The sequence below is a fragment of the Apium graveolens genome, chromosome 5 (genome assembly GCF_009905375.1).
Source record: "Apium graveolens cultivar Ventura chromosome 5, ASM990537v1, whole genome shotgun sequence".
Taxonomy (NCBI): domain Eukaryota; kingdom Viridiplantae; phylum Streptophyta; class Magnoliopsida; order Apiales; family Apiaceae; genus Apium; species Apium graveolens.
Window position 1 is genome coordinate 177138223 of NC_133651.1, and position 19811 is coordinate 177158033.

Here is a 19811-nt window from a genome sequence, read left to right on the forward strand (position 1 = left end):
GTAGGAAGCTTGATGTATGAAATGATCTACACTAGACCCGATCTTGCGCAATCTGTCAGTGTAGTTAGTAGGTTTATGGATGATCAAGGCAAGGAGCATTGGCAAGATGTGAGTAGGGTCTTTCCGTACTTGAAGGGTACGTTTGATGTTGGTCTCATTTATGAATGTGATACAGGGTGTTTGGTGACAGGGTTTTTAGACTCTGATCATGCTGGAGATGTTAACAATAGAAGATCTATGACTGGTTGTGCTTTCACTCTGGGTGGTTCAGTTGTCAGTTGAAAAGTTACTCTGTAATCTACGGTGACTTTGTCTACTACAAAAGCAGAGTGCAGGGCATTGGCAGAAGCCGCAAAATAAGGAATATGGTTGAAAGGTTTGGTCAGGGATTTAGGTTTGCATCATGATCAGGCTACAGTGTATTGTGACAGTCTCAGTGCAATTTATTTACCCAGGGATCAAGTTCATCATGTGTGGACCAAGCCCATAAATGTAAGATATCATTTTTTAAGAAGTGAGAAGAAAATCAAAGTGATTAAAATGGGTCCAACTTATATGCTCACCAAGGCGGTTCTACATAACAAGTTTCAACATAGTTTGAACTTGCTAAATGTTCAGAGTTTTTGGTTATCCTTTTAGGACAAAATCTGAGGCAGGAGAGTTTTTTTTTGGTACATTTAACATTATTATGGTGCATCTGATATATTTATTATTTATGCGAGGATTCAAGTCAAGGTGGAGATCTGTTAGAATATGCATTGAATCGGTAAATGCCCCAAACACGGTCTCCGATGGGGGTTTGGGGCAATGCCCTCGACCTTTACGGTATCTTATGTTATACACCACCTTTACGGTATCTTATATTATACACCAGGATTTTGTGTTTTGAGCTTATTTTTCTGGGCTATTCTATAACAACTTAGAGAGTATTATATAAACTTTATAAGATATAATCTAAATATATTCTCAAGATAAATAAAAATTTTGTGTTCTGTCTATTTTTATTTATGTGCTTTCTCTTTATGTTTATTATTTTTATTGCTTCTGTTAAAGCATAATTTTTTAAACTAAAGAGAATCCCCAAATAAAAGTTGAGTCGGTATTCTTACTTTCATAAATCTTAGGAGAAAAACATATGCAATCGGCATAAATACAACATATTCTTGAAAAGTTATCCAGTTTTCTGCATAAAATAATTGGCTGGTACCTCTGATTTTATGTGTGGCCAACAAACATTGAACATGACAGCTTTTAATTACTGCTCATTCTGTTTTATTCAATTCTATATAATTTTTTTATACTCGACACGTATTTTAAGATAAATATAAAGTATAATTTTATAATTTAGTTTTTAAAATTTCCTTTTCTTACGTTAACTTTCATACAACAAATTTTTATATATTTAAAAACTATTTACAAAATCATACTTTAAAAGAGTATTAAAATACATGTTCAACCCACATCCTCCGGTATATATAATCCAGGGGACAGAGGAAGTAGTCAGTAATCAATAATAATACTGAACATGACAACGCCTGCGAACTGCAGATGCTTAAAGCCCTAAACTAAACTATGCGTGCATACTTTTACCATTACTATATTCTACTTCACTCGTGTACTATCTCTTTAGTTTAGTTTACAACTTTACGTGCACACAACAATATCATCTCGAGTACAAGTCCTTTATTTATTTGTTTCCATTCATTTCTAGTAACACAAACTATTAATATGCCAGTCCACAAACTCTGAAAACAGTGTCTCGTTTTCTCGCGGAATTTTCCATGTGTTTGTCTGTGAGTCGTTTATTGCAATTTGCAATGAAAATGTCATCCTTTACTATACATTACTTCATTAATTACAAGTTGATACGAACCCTAGGTTTGCACCGCACTCTGGAAGACAAATCCGTACTTGCAAAACTATCACTTTATGTGGTACATCCGATTCAGTCCGGTCTGCATTTTATCGAGCTACACAATTTTCTCGCATCCGTAAAGCAAGTGATCCTTTTGCAATAAGAGATGAGGTCTCCGAGACATTTTCATTAAATTTAATCACGGAACAAGGAAAAAATGCAAAGGAACTGCATTCAGACAAATTGGTCCTTGATTGTTATTGCTGACTATAAATTTAAAACAATCATTTTTACTAATATCCATGTAGAATGTACACCAAGAATACTCTTAATCTGCTAGATTCGATCAAGAAAATCTGTCCTTCAAGCATAGAGAGAACAACTTACCTTATATTCCTGTTTGGTTCTTAAAATTCCAGGACAATGGAAGCAAACTATCACCCCCACCAACCCTCTCCGAAAAAAACAACCATGTTTTCACATTCTTTATATCACTTTCCAAATCATGGCTCCTACGCTGTACTTTTTTTTTTTTTTTTCCAGTTTGTTAAGTAAGCCAAACGAACACAGACCTTAATACACAAACACTAAAAACAAATCCATATGTGAGTTATAAAAACTAATATAATAACAGGACCAACAAGTGTGTGCAACAGATATTAACACCACACTACACTGATAATATCTTCCGAATCTTTATAAACAGATTGCAAGAAGGATAAACCACTGTGTGCTCATTCTAAAAGAATAACAGCCTAGAATGAGACACCTCGGAATATCTATTGTAGAAACAACATGAGAGTTATCATGATCATGTCCATACTGGTACTTGATTTAAACTAATAACTTCAACATTTAATGGTAAACCTTGCAATAACTCATCGCAGATGTAAGCTATGCAAGCAGGTAACAGATGACCTGCCAGAAGAAAAAAACAAATTCTCAGTTTGCAGTTCTTTACGTTCATCAGCAAGCATATCATAGCAATTTGCATTAGCATTTTATGGAAGTGATCAGCATCTAATTTTCACTTTTATACAAGTATGAAACATATAATTCAAACCTTACCTGAAGTTTAAACTAAAGTAAACCACCACAGGTTGTGCTGCGCAAGTATTGAGCAACAGTTTATAATCAAAACAGTTCAAACCCCTTTACAAAAATAGGAAGGCATACCAACATAAAAAACATTTTATTAGCTGAATTCGCAGAACAGACCCGAAATAACAAACATTATGTCGTTAAGCTTATTATTTCCTCAAATATAAGTAAAAGTCTTTGACTGTTACCTTGAATACTGAATATACTTTTTTAGTTATAGGCACAGAGAAATTATACTTCAATGTACCGCCATAAAGATGTCACCAGTTACAAAAAAATCAAGAAGAGTTTCGTGATGCAAAGTTACATTAAAATTCAGTCTCTTGTTTAATTTCACACTTTCCCATTCTGGAATCCTATCACACTTTTCTCCTGATTTATAAGAACTTGTGCAACACTTTGAAAAACACTAAAGATCACATCTCGACAAGAATCACCCATGATTTAGAGATTCCATTTTTTGTGACTTGAGCCCACTAAAAGATCACATCTCGACAGGAGTCACCTTGATAATATAGAAAAACACCAGGTCCACAGAAAAAAAAGGGCTTAATCAACTCCCTTATGAAAATTAAGCAGCGCTCCACCTAAACCTTTAACCTCATGAGTCTTCTCCACAGCTCAGGTTCAAATTCAACCAACCTCCATTGTTGGACTCCATGTTTGCTAATATAATGCATTAGCTAATTTATATTAAAAACAAATAAAAGCATCTACAGCATATTAACTTATGTTATTATTCTATAGTATAACCATGAGCTACAATTCTAGGATAGCGGAGCAGATAAACTTTATAATCGGACGATCAGAGCTGTAAGTAGGAAACCAAAATACATAAAGCAGGATTCAGGAATGCCTATGAACAATGGAAAAACTCCTACTAGATGATTTTGTATACTCTGTTTTCCACTCAGCTCAAGTACAATAATGCCAATGAAAGAAAGTACTAAATAACACCTTCTCTTTTTATATCGACTTGGGAACACATGGAAAGTTATTCCACTATCTATCTAGGAAGCACCGACACTCCAAAAGGATGCCGTATGCGTGTCGGCCCCGACACGGTGACACGGCACCGACACGGCTGAGTACGTGTCCGACACGCCACATGGTGTGTCGACAGAAAAAGGCAACCGACACGGGTTCGACACGCGACCGGCACGGCCCACCGACTCGGCCCATATAAAAAAGCCCAAAATCATCTTAAAAATACCCAAAATATTTTTTTAAAAACCCAAACCATCTCATATTAACCCTAATTTTTGTCTCTGTCTTTTATAACCTCCCCTCTTCATTTTTTATAACCCTATATATACAATCAAATATATACATACATCTATATATATATAAAACACATAAAAATATTTTTTTATATTTTTATAACTTTTTTTGGCCATGTCCCGTATCGAGGACACTTTGATAATTGATGAATCCCCGTGTCCCGTGTCGCCATATCAGTATCTATAATTTTATTTTCTTCCCAGCACCCTCCCTCTCTCCTTTCACCCTCCCTCTCTCCTTTCTGTAGTCGGGTAACCTTGTTTCAGTTTACAAGAAAGACAGCTTAATAACCAAGCAAACAAGCTGACAGGTATTAGTTAATAACCAGATTTTAAAGTTTATTTAAAATCCCGAGTGGCCAAGATTTTAAAAGACTTTTTAAAATTCAATTGAATACCTTCATATATTAGTGAATTTTTTGAAATCCAAATTGAATACCCTTTAATTTTCAAACCAAAAAAAATCTTTTGAAATCTTAATCATACACCCCCTAAGTGTACACAAACACGTCATAAGCCAACTTAAAGCGAATCGTGGTAGCTTTAAGCTACCCCAAAGCTACCCCAGCAACTCTACATAAAGTTTGAGGTTCCAATACTAATTAAGAAAATTCTAAGGTTTTAAATGTACATTTTGAGGTTTAATTTCCCATTACATGAAGTTTGAGCGCTTATGTATTTATTTATGTAGCATAAGGTTTTGTGTACATTCAGGTAAACCTAATCTACTTCACAAAGTAGTGTTTTTTTTTTTAATTTATTAGTGTGAATTTAAATGTTACACATACATGACTATTATTATCAACCCACCTATGTGTGTGCAGGAATGGAGCTCACCTCACCGCTTCCTGCATTTTGGTTCTTCTTGGTCCTTCAGGCGAGTAGATACTTTAAGATTTGCCTCACATAACAAATTAAGTTTAATGTTCTCGCATACATCAATGATTACTAAAATATTAAATTTATTTCTAAAAAAATGTGTCAATATTATCTAATAAATATTCAAGAATGACTTTAACTTTTTACATATTTAGATGTACTAGTAAACATAAATTTTAAAAAAAATATGCACATTTTGTAGGCATACATTAAAATAATAAGACAAGTTAGATTAATTTATTAAAACAGATTCTTAAATTCAAAAAATTAATAAGTATTCAACAAATTTTTGAATTAATATTATTTATCATTAATATGACATGCAATTACAAGTACTAATGCAATACATGTTATGAGTACAATTTAGTAAAGATATATACATAAGTTTTGTGGGTATTTAATGTTGAAATTCACTTTAGGTGTGCACCTCATTTAGGGCCTGTTTGGCTGCAGAGAATAAGTTACTTATTCGCTTATAAGCCATTGAGTACTTATTGATGAGTGTTTGCCGACCCAGCTTATAAGTCGAATTTACAAATTATAAGCTGATAAGTTAAATGTTAGCAACAACGTACTTTTTCTCAACTTATTTTGATTTTTCGTTTTTTTATTAATTTTTGTTCTAAAATTTATGTTTTTATATATGTCTTTCTAATTTAAAATTTACGAATTAAGATAATTATATTTAAAATTTATTTATTTTAGCTCAGTTAAGTAAAAAAAAATTCTTGACATTTAACCAAACAGTTATTTAACTTATAAGTATCTATCTACTTATCACTTATAAGTCCCTTATTCATTTTAAGTCATTAGTTACTTATTTTAAGATTTCTCAAACGGGAACTTAGTGTGCACATACCAACTCAAATTTAAAATTTAAAGCACCGTCATGTTGAAAACGCTGAGCTTTTATGTGTACATTTATATAAACTTCGAGGACACAATTCTTATTTAGTAAATTCTATGGTGTTATATGTACATTCTGAGTATCGATTTCAAGTTACTTGAAAGCTTATGTGTATATATGTGAAATTAAAGGTTCTAGGTGTATATTTATCTAAACCTCGAGTAAGTGTAAGAAGTCAATCGACATGAAGGCCCCTACCACTCCCACTCAATCGTACGATACTTTTTGCTATGAGTGACGGTAACAAATACAACTAACAAATATTTAAATTAAATAAATGGGGGTGGGAGGACTCGAACCCGAGTCTCTTCTTAAATCGAGCTCTGATGTCATGTTAAGTAACTAGTCTGTCTAAAACCTTAAGGTGGTAGAGGAAGGCCCCAACAAAATCTTATGCTCTTTAACATAAATATGTATATATATATATATATATATATATATATATTCCTATTATTTTCAACCACCACAGGTTGCGCCCAGCTGACCTCTGCCCCTTGTTGTCTCCTGCTGAGTCGATACAGGAGAAGCACATGTACTCCAAAAACGGCAGGGAACTAGAAACATTCAAAACACTATCCAGGGACTTATAAAACCTACCCAACAGATTCCAGATATCTCAATCCTTTGCATATAGTCAATTATATTAAGATAGCATATACAACATATTAAAGTCAGGCCAAAAGCTATTACATGATTGCCCATTAAACGCATGAAGAAAAACTACTATACATTCTTTTCACAATTATATCGCTCATAGAATTGCTACTTGGAGTCAAATTTTGTAAACTGTGATTAACTTCACGTTCAACAGATAAAAATTCCCATAAAAACTATGAATAACATTTTTGTAAACTGACGTCCCCTTTAGATGCTAGAATAGATGGCAATTCGCCAAGGCAAACAAACATCAAACTAACTAGTAACATATTGAATTACATAATAAAGCTATTCTACTAATTAAAGAACAAGTTGTAGTTGTAGTACATATATATATACCTTTCAAGAAGAGGAGTGTTTGCCCTCACAAGCAGGAGAGTCCCCAAACTTATCAGCAGGGTACTTGGCAGAAAGCATACCAACCTCAAAGGTCAAATCTTTACCATTATTCTTAATAGCAGTAATACCCCACCACCTAAAAAAGGCCTTAACATTAATACCATTAAGCTCATTAATCTTATTCTCCACAATCTTGCCAGTAATTTTCTTGGAATAAGTAGCCAAGTAATTATCAGGAGGAAGAGTGACACGGCAGTTGTGATTCAAAACAACACAGAAATCACCGGTGGTGGTGTTGATAGTGTAGGAGTGGACATTGGTGGGGAGTAAACCGATGGGGAACCCATATTTGATGAGTTGTGTGTGGGCAAGTGACAGTTTAGATGTGTTTGTTGGGGTTCCACAGATTAAGGGGATGATGATGATGATGAAGAAGAAGATGAGGATGGACAGAAACAGATGAGATTTGGCCATGGGGATTGTGGGGATGTGTTGTGTGAAATGGGTCCGATGGACTAGGATATTGTTTTGTTTGACCCTAGATTGAGACACGTTTGTGTTAGCTTGGCATCTTTGTTACAACTAAAGGCAGAAATTAAATTTCCCAAATTCTTTACGGCTTGCTCCCGAGTTTTTTAATGGGAGGAAAGTAAGTGATTATGAGGTAAAATACTTTTATCCCATTTTTGGAGTGAAAATTTTGGAGTGAAAGATTGTTAAATTTGTATTCAATAACACTTGCTTTTACTCCTTTTAAAAACTCGGGAGCATGATTAAGGAGGGAAGTGAAACAACTTTATTTACCCTCCCACTTGCTTTCCTTCGTTTTTAAAACTCGGGAGTATTGCTTTCCTTCCTTTTTAAAATTCGGGAGTAAGGCGTTAGTCCGATCATTTTTTAGGACTTTTTTACAATGATATCCAAGTTAAAAAAATTTACAAAATTGTAGTTTTTTGTGAATATACGGTTTCATGTGACTCGATGCAACTACATTCAATCTCGACATGTTTCTAAAAGTCCATACAACTAAATGCAATCTCGAATTAGAGGTGTACAGACGAACTGCTCAACTTTAATAACTACTCGCACCGTTCACAACCGAATCGCATTTGCGGATAATTGTGGAAAACGGGTTGGTTGTGGATAAAAAATTTAATAATCCTATACATGCGATTTGGATGTTATTTTAAATTTTTAAAAAATCGTTAAATCGCAGCCGCAAAATATATCGATAATAAGATATATATTTTTAGTATACAATCTAATATTAGCTTACCCGCTCGTTACTCTCTTCACTCTACGTTAATTTATAAACGTTTTACTGTTCTTTTTTGTGATTCTTAATGTTTTATACTAAGTGGTTGAATTGCAAACTGAATCACAATAACCGTAAATTTTCAACCACAAATGACTTGGTAAACCACAACTGCATTTGCGGATGCGAATGAATTTTTTTTAAATCACTCTTCGCGCTTTGGTTCGACTTTTACTCCAAAATCAATCCAATTCAAACCGTGTACGGCCCTACCTCGAATACAAAAAAAAATCGATAAGGCTATTGCGTGAACCCGTGGGGTTTACCCAGTGCGCCCCGAAGGGTAGCGACCGAGGGTTTCTACGAAAAAAAATTGATACAATTAGTTGCATATCTGGTTGATTTTGGTTATACTGTATTTTTACAAATATTTTGATCATATAGTAAAACTGCAAAAAAAATATTAGAAAAGTAGTATTTTTTATAGGTATTCTTTTTTACTCGTTAAAAAAAAGTATTTGAGAAATATAATTGAAAGTTTTAAATATATTATATTATATCTTATATATAATTGACATAATCAAGGGTAAAATATCAATTTTAAAATCTTTAGGCTAGTATGTTCCATTCCTTATAGAGTAAAAACATTACTTATATTATTAGCTAAGAATTGGTGCGATACACAGATTTTTCTTTTATGTTGGATAATATTTTAAATATGAATTGAATTAAAAATTTTAAAATACGGAATTTCCAAATTGTTATATTAAATAATTTGAAAATAATTATACATGTACACATATAAATTTAATATTTTTATTTTGAGTAATTAAAATTTGAAAATAACAATGTTACTAAATGAAAAATATAGGATTATCTATGTGTTTTTACGAAATATAATTTTTTTAATTTGAACGTTAAGTTTTAGCTCGGATTGATAATATACGAATAACAATTCATTTGATTTAAATTTTATTCTACCTGAAACCCTTTACACTAACCAAATTAAAAATTCAACTAATTATATTTAGTTTAATTTTAATTTTGTTTAAATTCGGATTAATAATATACTTTTGTTTAAATCAGATGAATAATGTATATTATTTTATTTTAGCTGGTCGAATTATATTTCAATTTTAATTCTAATTTGTCGTGTATCGGTTTTATAAATTTTTAGCCCGAATGAATAGTACATATTATTTTATTTTAGGCCGACGCTATTATATCGATCAACGAATTACTAATTCAATAATCTATATTTTTTAGTCGAATTAATAGTATTTATTATTTTGTCATAGCCTAAATCCATTAAAATGACCAAATCTAACTAATTATACTTAGTTTGATTTTAAACAACCTTTCTTCTTGAGCTTTCACCCATATTGAATTTGGATTTATAAGTTTCAATATTCAGGGCAATATATTTCATCTTGTTCCATTTCTTATTCTTTCTTTGTTGAATTTCCAAATTACTAGTTTTCGGCATTCCATAGATTTCATCCAGTGTGTATGTGTCAAGATTATTCTGATGCTTGATGATTAAAGTCTCTGTATCTCATTCCTTTTGAGGAGCCCTAAGGAACTAACTGTTTGAATCTTTTTTCTCATATTCTTTACCAACCAATGACAGATCATTTAGGAGTGTCAAAAATTTGTCATCGGTATCAGTGAGATTCTCAACAGATCTTGTTTCAAACTGTTCGTACCCTTGAATAAGAACAACCCTTCTATTTTTCTTAATAGCTATAATTACTTGACATTGTGTTTCAAGTGCATCCCATTTTTCTTCTGCAGTCTTGTAAGAAATTACCCTGTTTGACATAACAGTGTACAAACTGTTGGATATTCCCTATTTTTGCATCCTTAAGCATATCAACCTTTTCTTCAGCAGCCTATTCTGACATTTACTTCCTTATATTGTGCTCGGGAACTGTAGGACTCAGTGAAACAAGATGTTCTAGAAACGGTAGTCCATCATTTATTATGTCAAGATAATCACCATCAATAAATTCAAGATACATTAACATCTTCACCTTCCATGTTGAGTAGTAAGCCTTTTTCAGAATTGGAATTTTTACATTTCATATTTACTTCCATATATCTTTGATCTTTTCTGATTAAAATTAAATCATACTGCTATGATATCACTTGTTACCCAATAATGATATGATTATTTAAGGGGTGTTGGATATAATTATATGAACAATATAAATATGATAATTATTTATTAATTCTGATAATATTGTTACAAAATGATAACATATTCTGTGTTTTTATATTACACACCTGCTCTCTCAATTACAAGATACATTATAAAGATATTTATCTTGTTTCTATATATACCTAATCAATAGTTGTGTTCCTACATATCAGAAACCGACATATTATTCTCTCCTCAAATACCGGGACTGTATCAATCAGTAGATATTGAATCAATCTTGATCTCCTGACATGCACATCCTGATGTTTGTCTTTATCCTGATGTCAATGCAAATCCTGACGCCGTATACTCCCATAAAGTCTTGTCGCACCTTAGAGCATTTATATCTAACAATAAGGGTAATTTACCTTATAGACAAAGATTTGTTCTATCAAAGCGAACATGAATGCAGTTTGTTAGGAATCAAGCTTAAAATTCAGATGATAAATAAATCACATTGCATAACTATGTTAAGACAAATTGTAGCCTTCAACGGCTAGCCATCCTAAGGGATAGCCGTCGAAGGAGTTGCCCATCAACTGATGAGGATTTTGTAACACTTTCTTATGAGATTCTTTATTTTAGATAGCAATGATGTTATTCATTCAAAAGTCATGTTGACTCAATGGATAATCTAGAATAAGGTGGCTAATTATAAATACTCGATGTCATGTAATTCTGATTAAGTGAAAGTAAGCTATCAACTGCTAAATGAAGATACTGCATTACTGGATAACGATATCAACCCACCAACGGCTAATCAAGTGACTATCAATGACCAAGAGAAATCACAAAGTTGGTGATTGCGACTAGACAGTGGTCAAGTCTCGAGTCTAAAAAGCATATGGGTTGATGGGAATCTCAGTAACAAAAATGGAAGCCAAGACAAACTTTTTATATAATCTTCGATTTTGAAGAAGAAAAAATATTCAATTTCCATGCGTGACAAATAGGAGGGATATTCAAAACAATATATCAATATGCAATCTAGCCTCATTTGTCAAGTTTCATGGGAAACAGAATGAAGAAGCAATCTTGCTGGACCTCGAAGACCGTGTCAAGTGTTGTCTAGCAAGTATTGTAACTTGGTGATTTATAAACCAAAGAGTAGCAGGTGTTTCACTTAAGAAATAGGTTTTAATTTTCAAAGAGCTAAAGAGAGAGAGAGAGATCTTCATCTGAGTGAAACACAAAATGCAGCTATGAGATTACTTTTGCAATTGTAACAATTTATTTCTTCAAATAAACCTCAGGTGGCAAGTCGAAAAATAATCTACCTGAAAATTTTGAATATCTGTGTTCATATTTCATCTCCCAAGTACATATTATTTTGAAATTTTCAATTTGTATTCAACCCAATTCTACAAATTAACCTAAGTTGATTCTTACTGGATAACAATTGGTATTCAGAGCAAGCCTTCAACAAATAGAAGGTCTAAAGGTCTTGAAGCTGATTCAATCAACCATGGTTAAGAAGGAAGTGGAATCCCAGATTCCATATTTGAATAAAGAATTTCTAGATTTGTCTCTTATGGAAAATGATGATGATTTAGAGATAACCTCATGATGCAGTCAAGTAATTATAACTGATCTCTCTGAGTTAAGTAAGGGTGAATGTCAAAAAACTATCAATGATATGTCATCTGAATTGTACAACATGCATGTCACTCTTAAATCTCTTAAAAGGAAAATTTTAGGATTAAAAATGATAATTCCTCGTTATTTGAGAGAAACAACTTATTAGAGACTTAATTGCTTGATTATGAGAATGCTAATAATGATTGCCTAACTGCTAAAGAAGATTTACCGAGGATATTAAAGAGAGAAGAAATTTTTAAAAGGTAATTAAATCTTGAATAAGAGGTAATTTCTAAATGGAAGGAATCTAGGGATGTGTTGTGTGAAATGGGTCCGATGGACTAGGATATTGTTTTGTTTGACCCTAGATTGAGACACGTTTGTGTTAGCTTGGCATCTTTGTTACAATTAAAGGCAGAAATTAAATTGCCCAAATTCTTTACGGCTTGCTCCCGAGTTTTTTAATGGGAGGAAAGTAAGTGATTATGAGGTAAAATACTTTCATCCCATTTTTGGAGTGAAAATTTTGGAGTGAAAGATTGTTAAATTTGTATTCAATAACACTTGCTTTTACTCCTTTTAAAAGCTCGGGAGCATGATTAAGGAGGGAAGTGAAACAACTTTACTTACCCTCCCACTTGCTTTCCTTCCTTTTTAAAACTCGGGAGTAAGGCGTTAGTACGATCATTTTTTAGGACTTTTTTACAATGATATCCAAGTTAAAAAAATTTACAAAATTGTAGTTTTTTGTGAATATACGGTTTCATGTGACTTGATGCAACTACATTCAATCTCGACATGTTTCTAAGTCCATACAACTAAATGAAATCTCGAATTAGGGGTGTACAGACGAACTGCTCAACTTTAATAACCACTCGCACCGTTAACAACTGAATCGCATTTGCGGATAATTGTGGAAAACGGGTTGGTTGTGGATAAAAAATTTAATAATCCTATACATGCGATTTGGATGTTATTTTAAATTTTTAAAAAATCGTTAAATCGCAACCGCAAAATATATCGATAATAAGATATATATTTTTAGTATACAATCTAATATTAGCTTACCCGCTCGTTACTCTCTTCACTCTACGTTAATTTATAAATGTTTTACTGTTCTCTTTTGTGATTCTTAATGTTTTATACTAAGTGGTTGAATTGCAAACTGAATCACAATAACCGTAAATTTTCAACCACAAATGACTTGGTAAACCACAACTGCATTTGCGGATGCGAATGAATTTTTTTTAAATCACTCTTCGCGCTTTGGTTCGACTTTTACTCCAAAATCAATCCAATTCAAACCGTGTACGGCCCTACCTCGAATACAAAAAAAAAATCGATAAGGCTATTGCGTGAGCCCGTGGGGTTTACCCAGTGCGCCCCGAAGGGTAGCGACCGAGGGTTTCTACGAAAAAAATCGATACAATTAGTTGCATATCTGGTTGATTTTGGTTATACTGTATTTTTACAAATATTTTGATCATATAGTAAAACTGCAAAAAAAAAATTAGAAAAGTAGTATTTTTTATAGGTATTCTTTTTTACTCGTTAGAAAAAAAGTATTTGAGAAATATAATTGAAAGTTTTAAATATATTATATTATATCTTATATATAATTGACATAATCAAGGGTAAAATATCAATTTTAAAATCTTTAGGCTAGTATGTTCCATTCCTTATAGAGTAAAAACATTACTTATATTATTAGCTAAGAATTGGTGCGATACACAGATTTTTCTTTTATGTTGGATAATATTTTAAATATGAATTGAATTAAAAATTTTAAAATACGGAATTTCCAAATTGTTATATTAAATAATTTGAAAATAATTATACATGTACACATATAAATTTAATATTTTTATTTTGAGGAATTAAAATTTGAAAATAACAATGTTACTAAATGAAAAATATAGGATTATCTATGTGTATTTACGAAATATAATTTTTTTAATTTGAACGTTAAGTTTTAGCTCGGATTGATAATATACGAATAACAATTCATTTGATTTAAATTTTATTCTACCCGAAACCCTTTACACTGACCAAATTAAAAATTCAACTAATTATATTTAGTTTAATTTTAATTTTGTTTAAATTCGGATTAATAATATACTTTTGTTTAAATCAGATGAATAATGTATATTATTTTATTTTAGCTGGTCGAATTATATTTCAATTTTAATTCAAATTTGCCGTGTATCGGTTTTATAAATTTTTAGCCCGAATGAATAGTACATATTATTTTATTTTAGGCCGACACTATTATATCGATCAACGAATTACTAATTCAATAATCTATATTTTTTAGTCGAATTAATAGTATTTATTATTTTGTCATAGCCTAAATCCATTAAAATGACCAAATCTAACTAATTATACTTAGTTTGATTTTAAACAACCTTTCTTCTTGAGCTTTCACCCATATTGAATTTAGATTTATAAGTTTCAATATTCAGGGCAATATATTTCATCTTGTTCCATTTCTTATTCTTTCATTGTTGAATTTCCAAATTACGAGTTTTCGGCATTCCATAGATTTCATCCAGTGTGTATGTGTCAAGATTATTCTGATGCCTGATGATTAAAGTCTCTGTATCTCATTCCTTATGAGGAGCCCTAAGGAACTAACTGTTTGAATCTTTTTTCTCATATTCTTTACCAACCAATGACAGATCATTTAGCAGTGTCAAAAATTTGTCATCGGTATCAGTGAGATTCTCAACAGATCTTGTTTCAAACTGTTCGTACCCTTGAATAAGAACAACCCTTCTATTTTTCTTAATAGCTATGATTACTTGACATTGTGTTTCAAGTGCATCCCATTTTTCTTCTGCAGTCTTGTAAGTAATTACCCTGTTTGACATAACAGTGTCCAAACTGTTGGATATTCCCTATTTTTGCATCCTTAAGCATATCAACCTTTTCTTCAGCAGCCTATTCTGACATTTACTTCCTTATATTATGCTCGGGAACTGTAGGACTCAGTGAAACAAGAAGTTCTAGAAACGGTAGTCCATCATTGATTATGTCAAGATAATCACCATCAATAAATTCAAGATACATTAACATCTTCACCTTCCATGTTGAGTAGTAAGCCTTTTTCAGAATTGGAATTTTTACATTTCATATTTACTTCCATATATCTTTGATCTTTTCTGATTAAAATTAAATCATACTGCTATGATATCACTTGTTACCCAGTAATGATATGATTATTTAAGGGGTGTTGGATATAATTATATGAACAATATAAATATGATAATTCTTTATTATTTCTGATAATATTGTTACAAAATGATAACATATTCTGTGTTTTTATATTACACACCTGCTCTCTCAATTACAAGATACATTATAAAGATATTTATCTTGTTTCTATACATACCTAATCAATAGTTGTGTTCCTACATATCAGAAACCGGCATATTAATCTCTCCTCAAATACCGGGACTGTATCAATCAGTAGATATTGAATCAATCTTGATCTCCTGACATGCACATCCTGATGCTTGTCTTTATCCTGATGTCAATGCAAATCCTGACGCCGTATACTCCCATAAAGTCTTGTCGCACCTTAGAGCATTTATATCTAACAATAAGGGTAATTTACCTTATAGACAAAGATTTGTTCTATCAAAGCGAACATGAATGCAGTTTGTTAGGAATCAAGCTTAAAATTCAGATGATAAATAAATCACATTGCATAACTATGTTAAGACAAATTGTAGCCTTCAACGGCTAGCCATCCTAAGGGATAGCCGTCGAAGGAGTTGCCCATCAACTGATGAGGATTTTGTAACACTTTCTTATGAGATTCTTTATTTTAGATAGCAATGATGTTATTCATTCAAAAGTCATGTTGACTCAATGGATAATCTAGAATAAGGTGGCTAATTGTAAATACTCGATGTCATTTAATTCTGATTAAGTGAAAGTAAGCTATCAACTGCTAAATGAAGATACTGCATTAATGGATAACGATATCAACCCACCAACGGCTAATCAAGTGACTATCAATGACCAAGAGAAATCACAAAGTTGGTGATTGCGACTAGACAGTGGTCAAGTCTCGAGTCTAAAATGCATATGGGTTGATGGGAATCTCAGTAACAAAAATGGAAGCCAAGACAAACTTTGTATATAATCTTCGATTTTGAAGAAGAAAAAATATTCAATTTCCATGCGTGACAAATAGGAGGGATATTCAAAACAATATATCAATATGCAATCTAGCCTCATTTGTCAAGTTTCATGGGAAACAGAATGAAGAAGCAATCTTGCTGGACCTCGAAGACCGTGTCAAGTGTTGTCTAGCAAGTATTGTAACTTGGTGATTTATATACCAAAGAGTAGCAGGTGTTTCACTTAAGAAATAGGTTTTTAATTTTCAAAGAGCTAAAGAGAGAGGGAGAGAGATCTTCATCTGAGTGAAACACAAAATGCAGCTGTGAGATTACTTTTGCAATTGTAACAATTTATTTCTTCAAATAAACCTCAGGTGGCAAGTCAAAAAATAATCTACCTGAAAATTTTGAATATCTGTGTTCATAATTCATCTCCCAAGTACATATTATTTTGAAATTTTCAATTTGTATTCAACCCAATTCTACAAATTAACCTAAGTTGATTCTTACTGGATAACAATTGGTATTCAGAGCAAGCCTTCAACAAATAGAAGGTCTAAAAGTCTTGAAGCTGATTCAATCAACCATGGTTAAGAAGGAAGTGGAATCCCAGATTCCATATTTGAATAAAGAATTTCTAGATTTGTCTCTTATGGAAAATGATGATGATTTAGAGATAACCTCATGATGCAGTCAAGTAATTATAACTGATCTCTCTGAGTTAAGTAAGGGTGAATGTCAAAAAACTATCAATGATATGTCATCTGAATTGTACAACATGCATGTCACTCTTAAATCTCTTAAAAGGAAAATTTTAGGATTAAAAATGATAATTCCTCGTTATTTGAGAGAAACAACTTATTAGAGACTTAATTGCTTGATTATGAGAATGCTAATAATGATTGCCTAACTGCTAAAGAAGATTTACTGAGGATATTAAAGAGAGAAGAAATTTTTAAAAGGTAATTAAATCTTGAATAAGAGGTAATTTCTAAATGGAAGGAATCTAGGGATGTAGCAAGCAGATTCAAAGATCTTGAAAGTGTTGGGTCTTTTTGTGAGGATGCTTGGAAAAGGAAAAAAAATGAACAAGATAATTCTACCGATATCTATGGATCAACAAATAATAATTATCTATTGAAGGAAGAAAAATCAAGGGAGAAAAATTATTGTTGAAAGAAAGTATCAGTACTTGCAAACTAGACATATTAATTGAAGATGATGGACGAGTAAGTAAGAGCTCTTTGAAGAGAGAAGGCCGCAAAACCAAAAGAGTTCAATAGAACAATATAGGCTAGTTGTCCAACAAGAAACTGAAGGATAAGCTTGAATCTTGAATGGGAATCAAGAGGAAAAACAACAGGAACGGAAAATTAAGGATTAACAAGCACATCAAGTATACCCATGACAAATCTGCTCCAAGAAAATCTTTTGTCAAGTGTGATAGTGTTAATCATTTATCTACTAGGTGTAAAAAATTTCCCTACATATCATGTTTGTTCCTCCTATGTCTATGTGTGCCATGACAAGTATGCCGAGTGTGTTGAGTCAGAATAATATTAACATGTCCACCAATTCTAATCCTTACTACTTTGCATCATGTGAGTATGGAAGGTATGAATAGCATGTTTGCATCTTCCACTAGTAAGATGCACTCTCAAGCTTTCTCATCTAACTAAAACACCAACAAATTTTCTCAAAGATCGACACCTAGAGTAAAAGTGGATCTAAACCCTACTAACCCCAGGACAACAGATGGTCACAAAGGAAAGAAGGTAGTCAACATTATTGGACCCAAGAAGATATGGGTGCCTAAATCAGTTTGAAATTGTTTTGTTGTGTGCAGGGAAAATAAAGGAATGTCTGCTATGTAGAAAGTGGATGTTCATGTCACATGATTGGAGACTCATCCCTGCTCACCAAGTTTGAAGAGAAAGCTGGCCCAAGTATTACATTTGGAGATGACAGTAATGGTCACCCTATGGGATATGGCTTAATTTCAGTTGAAAATGTCATCATAGATGATGCAACACTGGTTGTGGGAATCAAGGACAACTTTCTAAATGTCAGCGAACTATGTGATAATGGCTCTAAGGTCATTTTTTATGAAGAAGCGTGTGTTGTATTAAAAAAAAGTAACAACAAGGTCCTTTTATCTGGAAAAAGGAAAGGAAATGTGTAATACCCCCAAATCCGGGGTTAGAGGATTTGGTCGTCACACAGAAACCTCAATATAAAAGCACATGTTTAATAGCAAACAGTTCCCAACAATTGAAATAGAACATATGCGACCCCAAACTATACCAAGATCTTTTTATGTTATAGTTCTAGAAACAAAAAATCCAATTATCCATAAATAAAATTTTCCTTTCTTTTAAAACATCTATTTAACAATCTCTGAAACTCAAAACTTAACCCGTTAGTATAACTTCTACTAGACCAAACTATAAAATAACACAACTACAATATATGTAAACAACTTTACATAATAGAACTTAATCTAGTTTCGCAAATCCTGGACAAATCATCTTCGTACTTGCATCTTTCCCTGCCTTTCTCGAATTACGCAGCTAAAGAGTGCAAGTTAGTTATAACGACTCGTACTTTTGTATTCTTAAGAGTGTAATTATTAAATAAATAAATAAATAAAATATGTTATGGTTCAGTCAGTTATGTGTTGTATTTACTATTAGTTGTGTGTGACTCAGTGGTGTACGAGGATTAATTGTATTAGTAATTGCCGAGTCGTATTGTTTTGTTTTTTCTTTTAAAAGTGGTTTTATGGAAGAATAATTTTCATAAATACTGGAATTATCTCTAAAATTATTTTCATGGATTTATAATTTCAATAAATATTTATGGGAATTTATAAAATTTAGAAAATAATATTCCGTCAATTATATATCCTCAAATGATTCTCTGATTGTATTTAAGTGTAAATTTAAAATTAAATTCAAGAATGTTTCAAAACTTATGAAACTTTTATTTTTTTAAGTTTTGAATATTTCGAGAATTTTAAAATTATTTCGGAAATTTTTCGGGTTATATTTACCCGCACATTTGTTCGTTAAATTGCAAAATACGGGTATGTCGCAAAATCCAAAAATGATTTAAAAATTATGAAAATTTTACTTTATTAGTTTTTGATTGTTCTGTGAATTTTAAAATTAGTTTAGAATTTATCTAACTTGTTTTCACCTGCAAGTTTGTATCGTTATTTGTGCATCCGCGAGTCAAATTTTGCTTTCAGTCCAGAAAAGGGGGTATGTGTCCTTTTATTTGACACGTGTCTTGTGCTCCTTTTGTGTGGAATAATTTTTGTGTTAAATAAAATAAAAAAAAATAAAAACAACTACACAAACACTCATAAACGAGCCCTGTGTTTTATCTCCATGTTCTCTCTCTCTCAAACAATCTCTCTGCTCTCTCTCGCTTTAATCACTCTCTCGCTTTAATCTCTCTCAATCTCTCTACTCTCTCTTCTGTCTCTTTTCCTTCCCTCTTTCTTCTCCATGTTTCACCTGTATTTCCCCCGATTTTCCCCGTCTTTTCCGGTCGGTTCTGGTTGCTTCAGTTGTGGTCCTGTTGGGCAGTATGTATACATATATACGTGTGTATGCACTTCAGCTT

General features: G+C 32.2%; 1 protein-coding gene across 1 annotated transcript; it reads right to left on the reverse strand.

Annotated features, from left to right (window-relative positions):
- Positions 1-7021: 7021 nt before the first annotated feature.
- LOC141660481 (uncharacterized) lies at positions 7022-7492 on the reverse strand. The gene has a single exon (XM_074467468.1). The coding sequence runs from the start codon at positions 7490-7492 to the stop codon at positions 7022-7024; it is 471 nt and encodes a 156-aa protein (XP_074323569.1).
- Positions 7493-19811: the final 12319 nt, after the last annotated feature.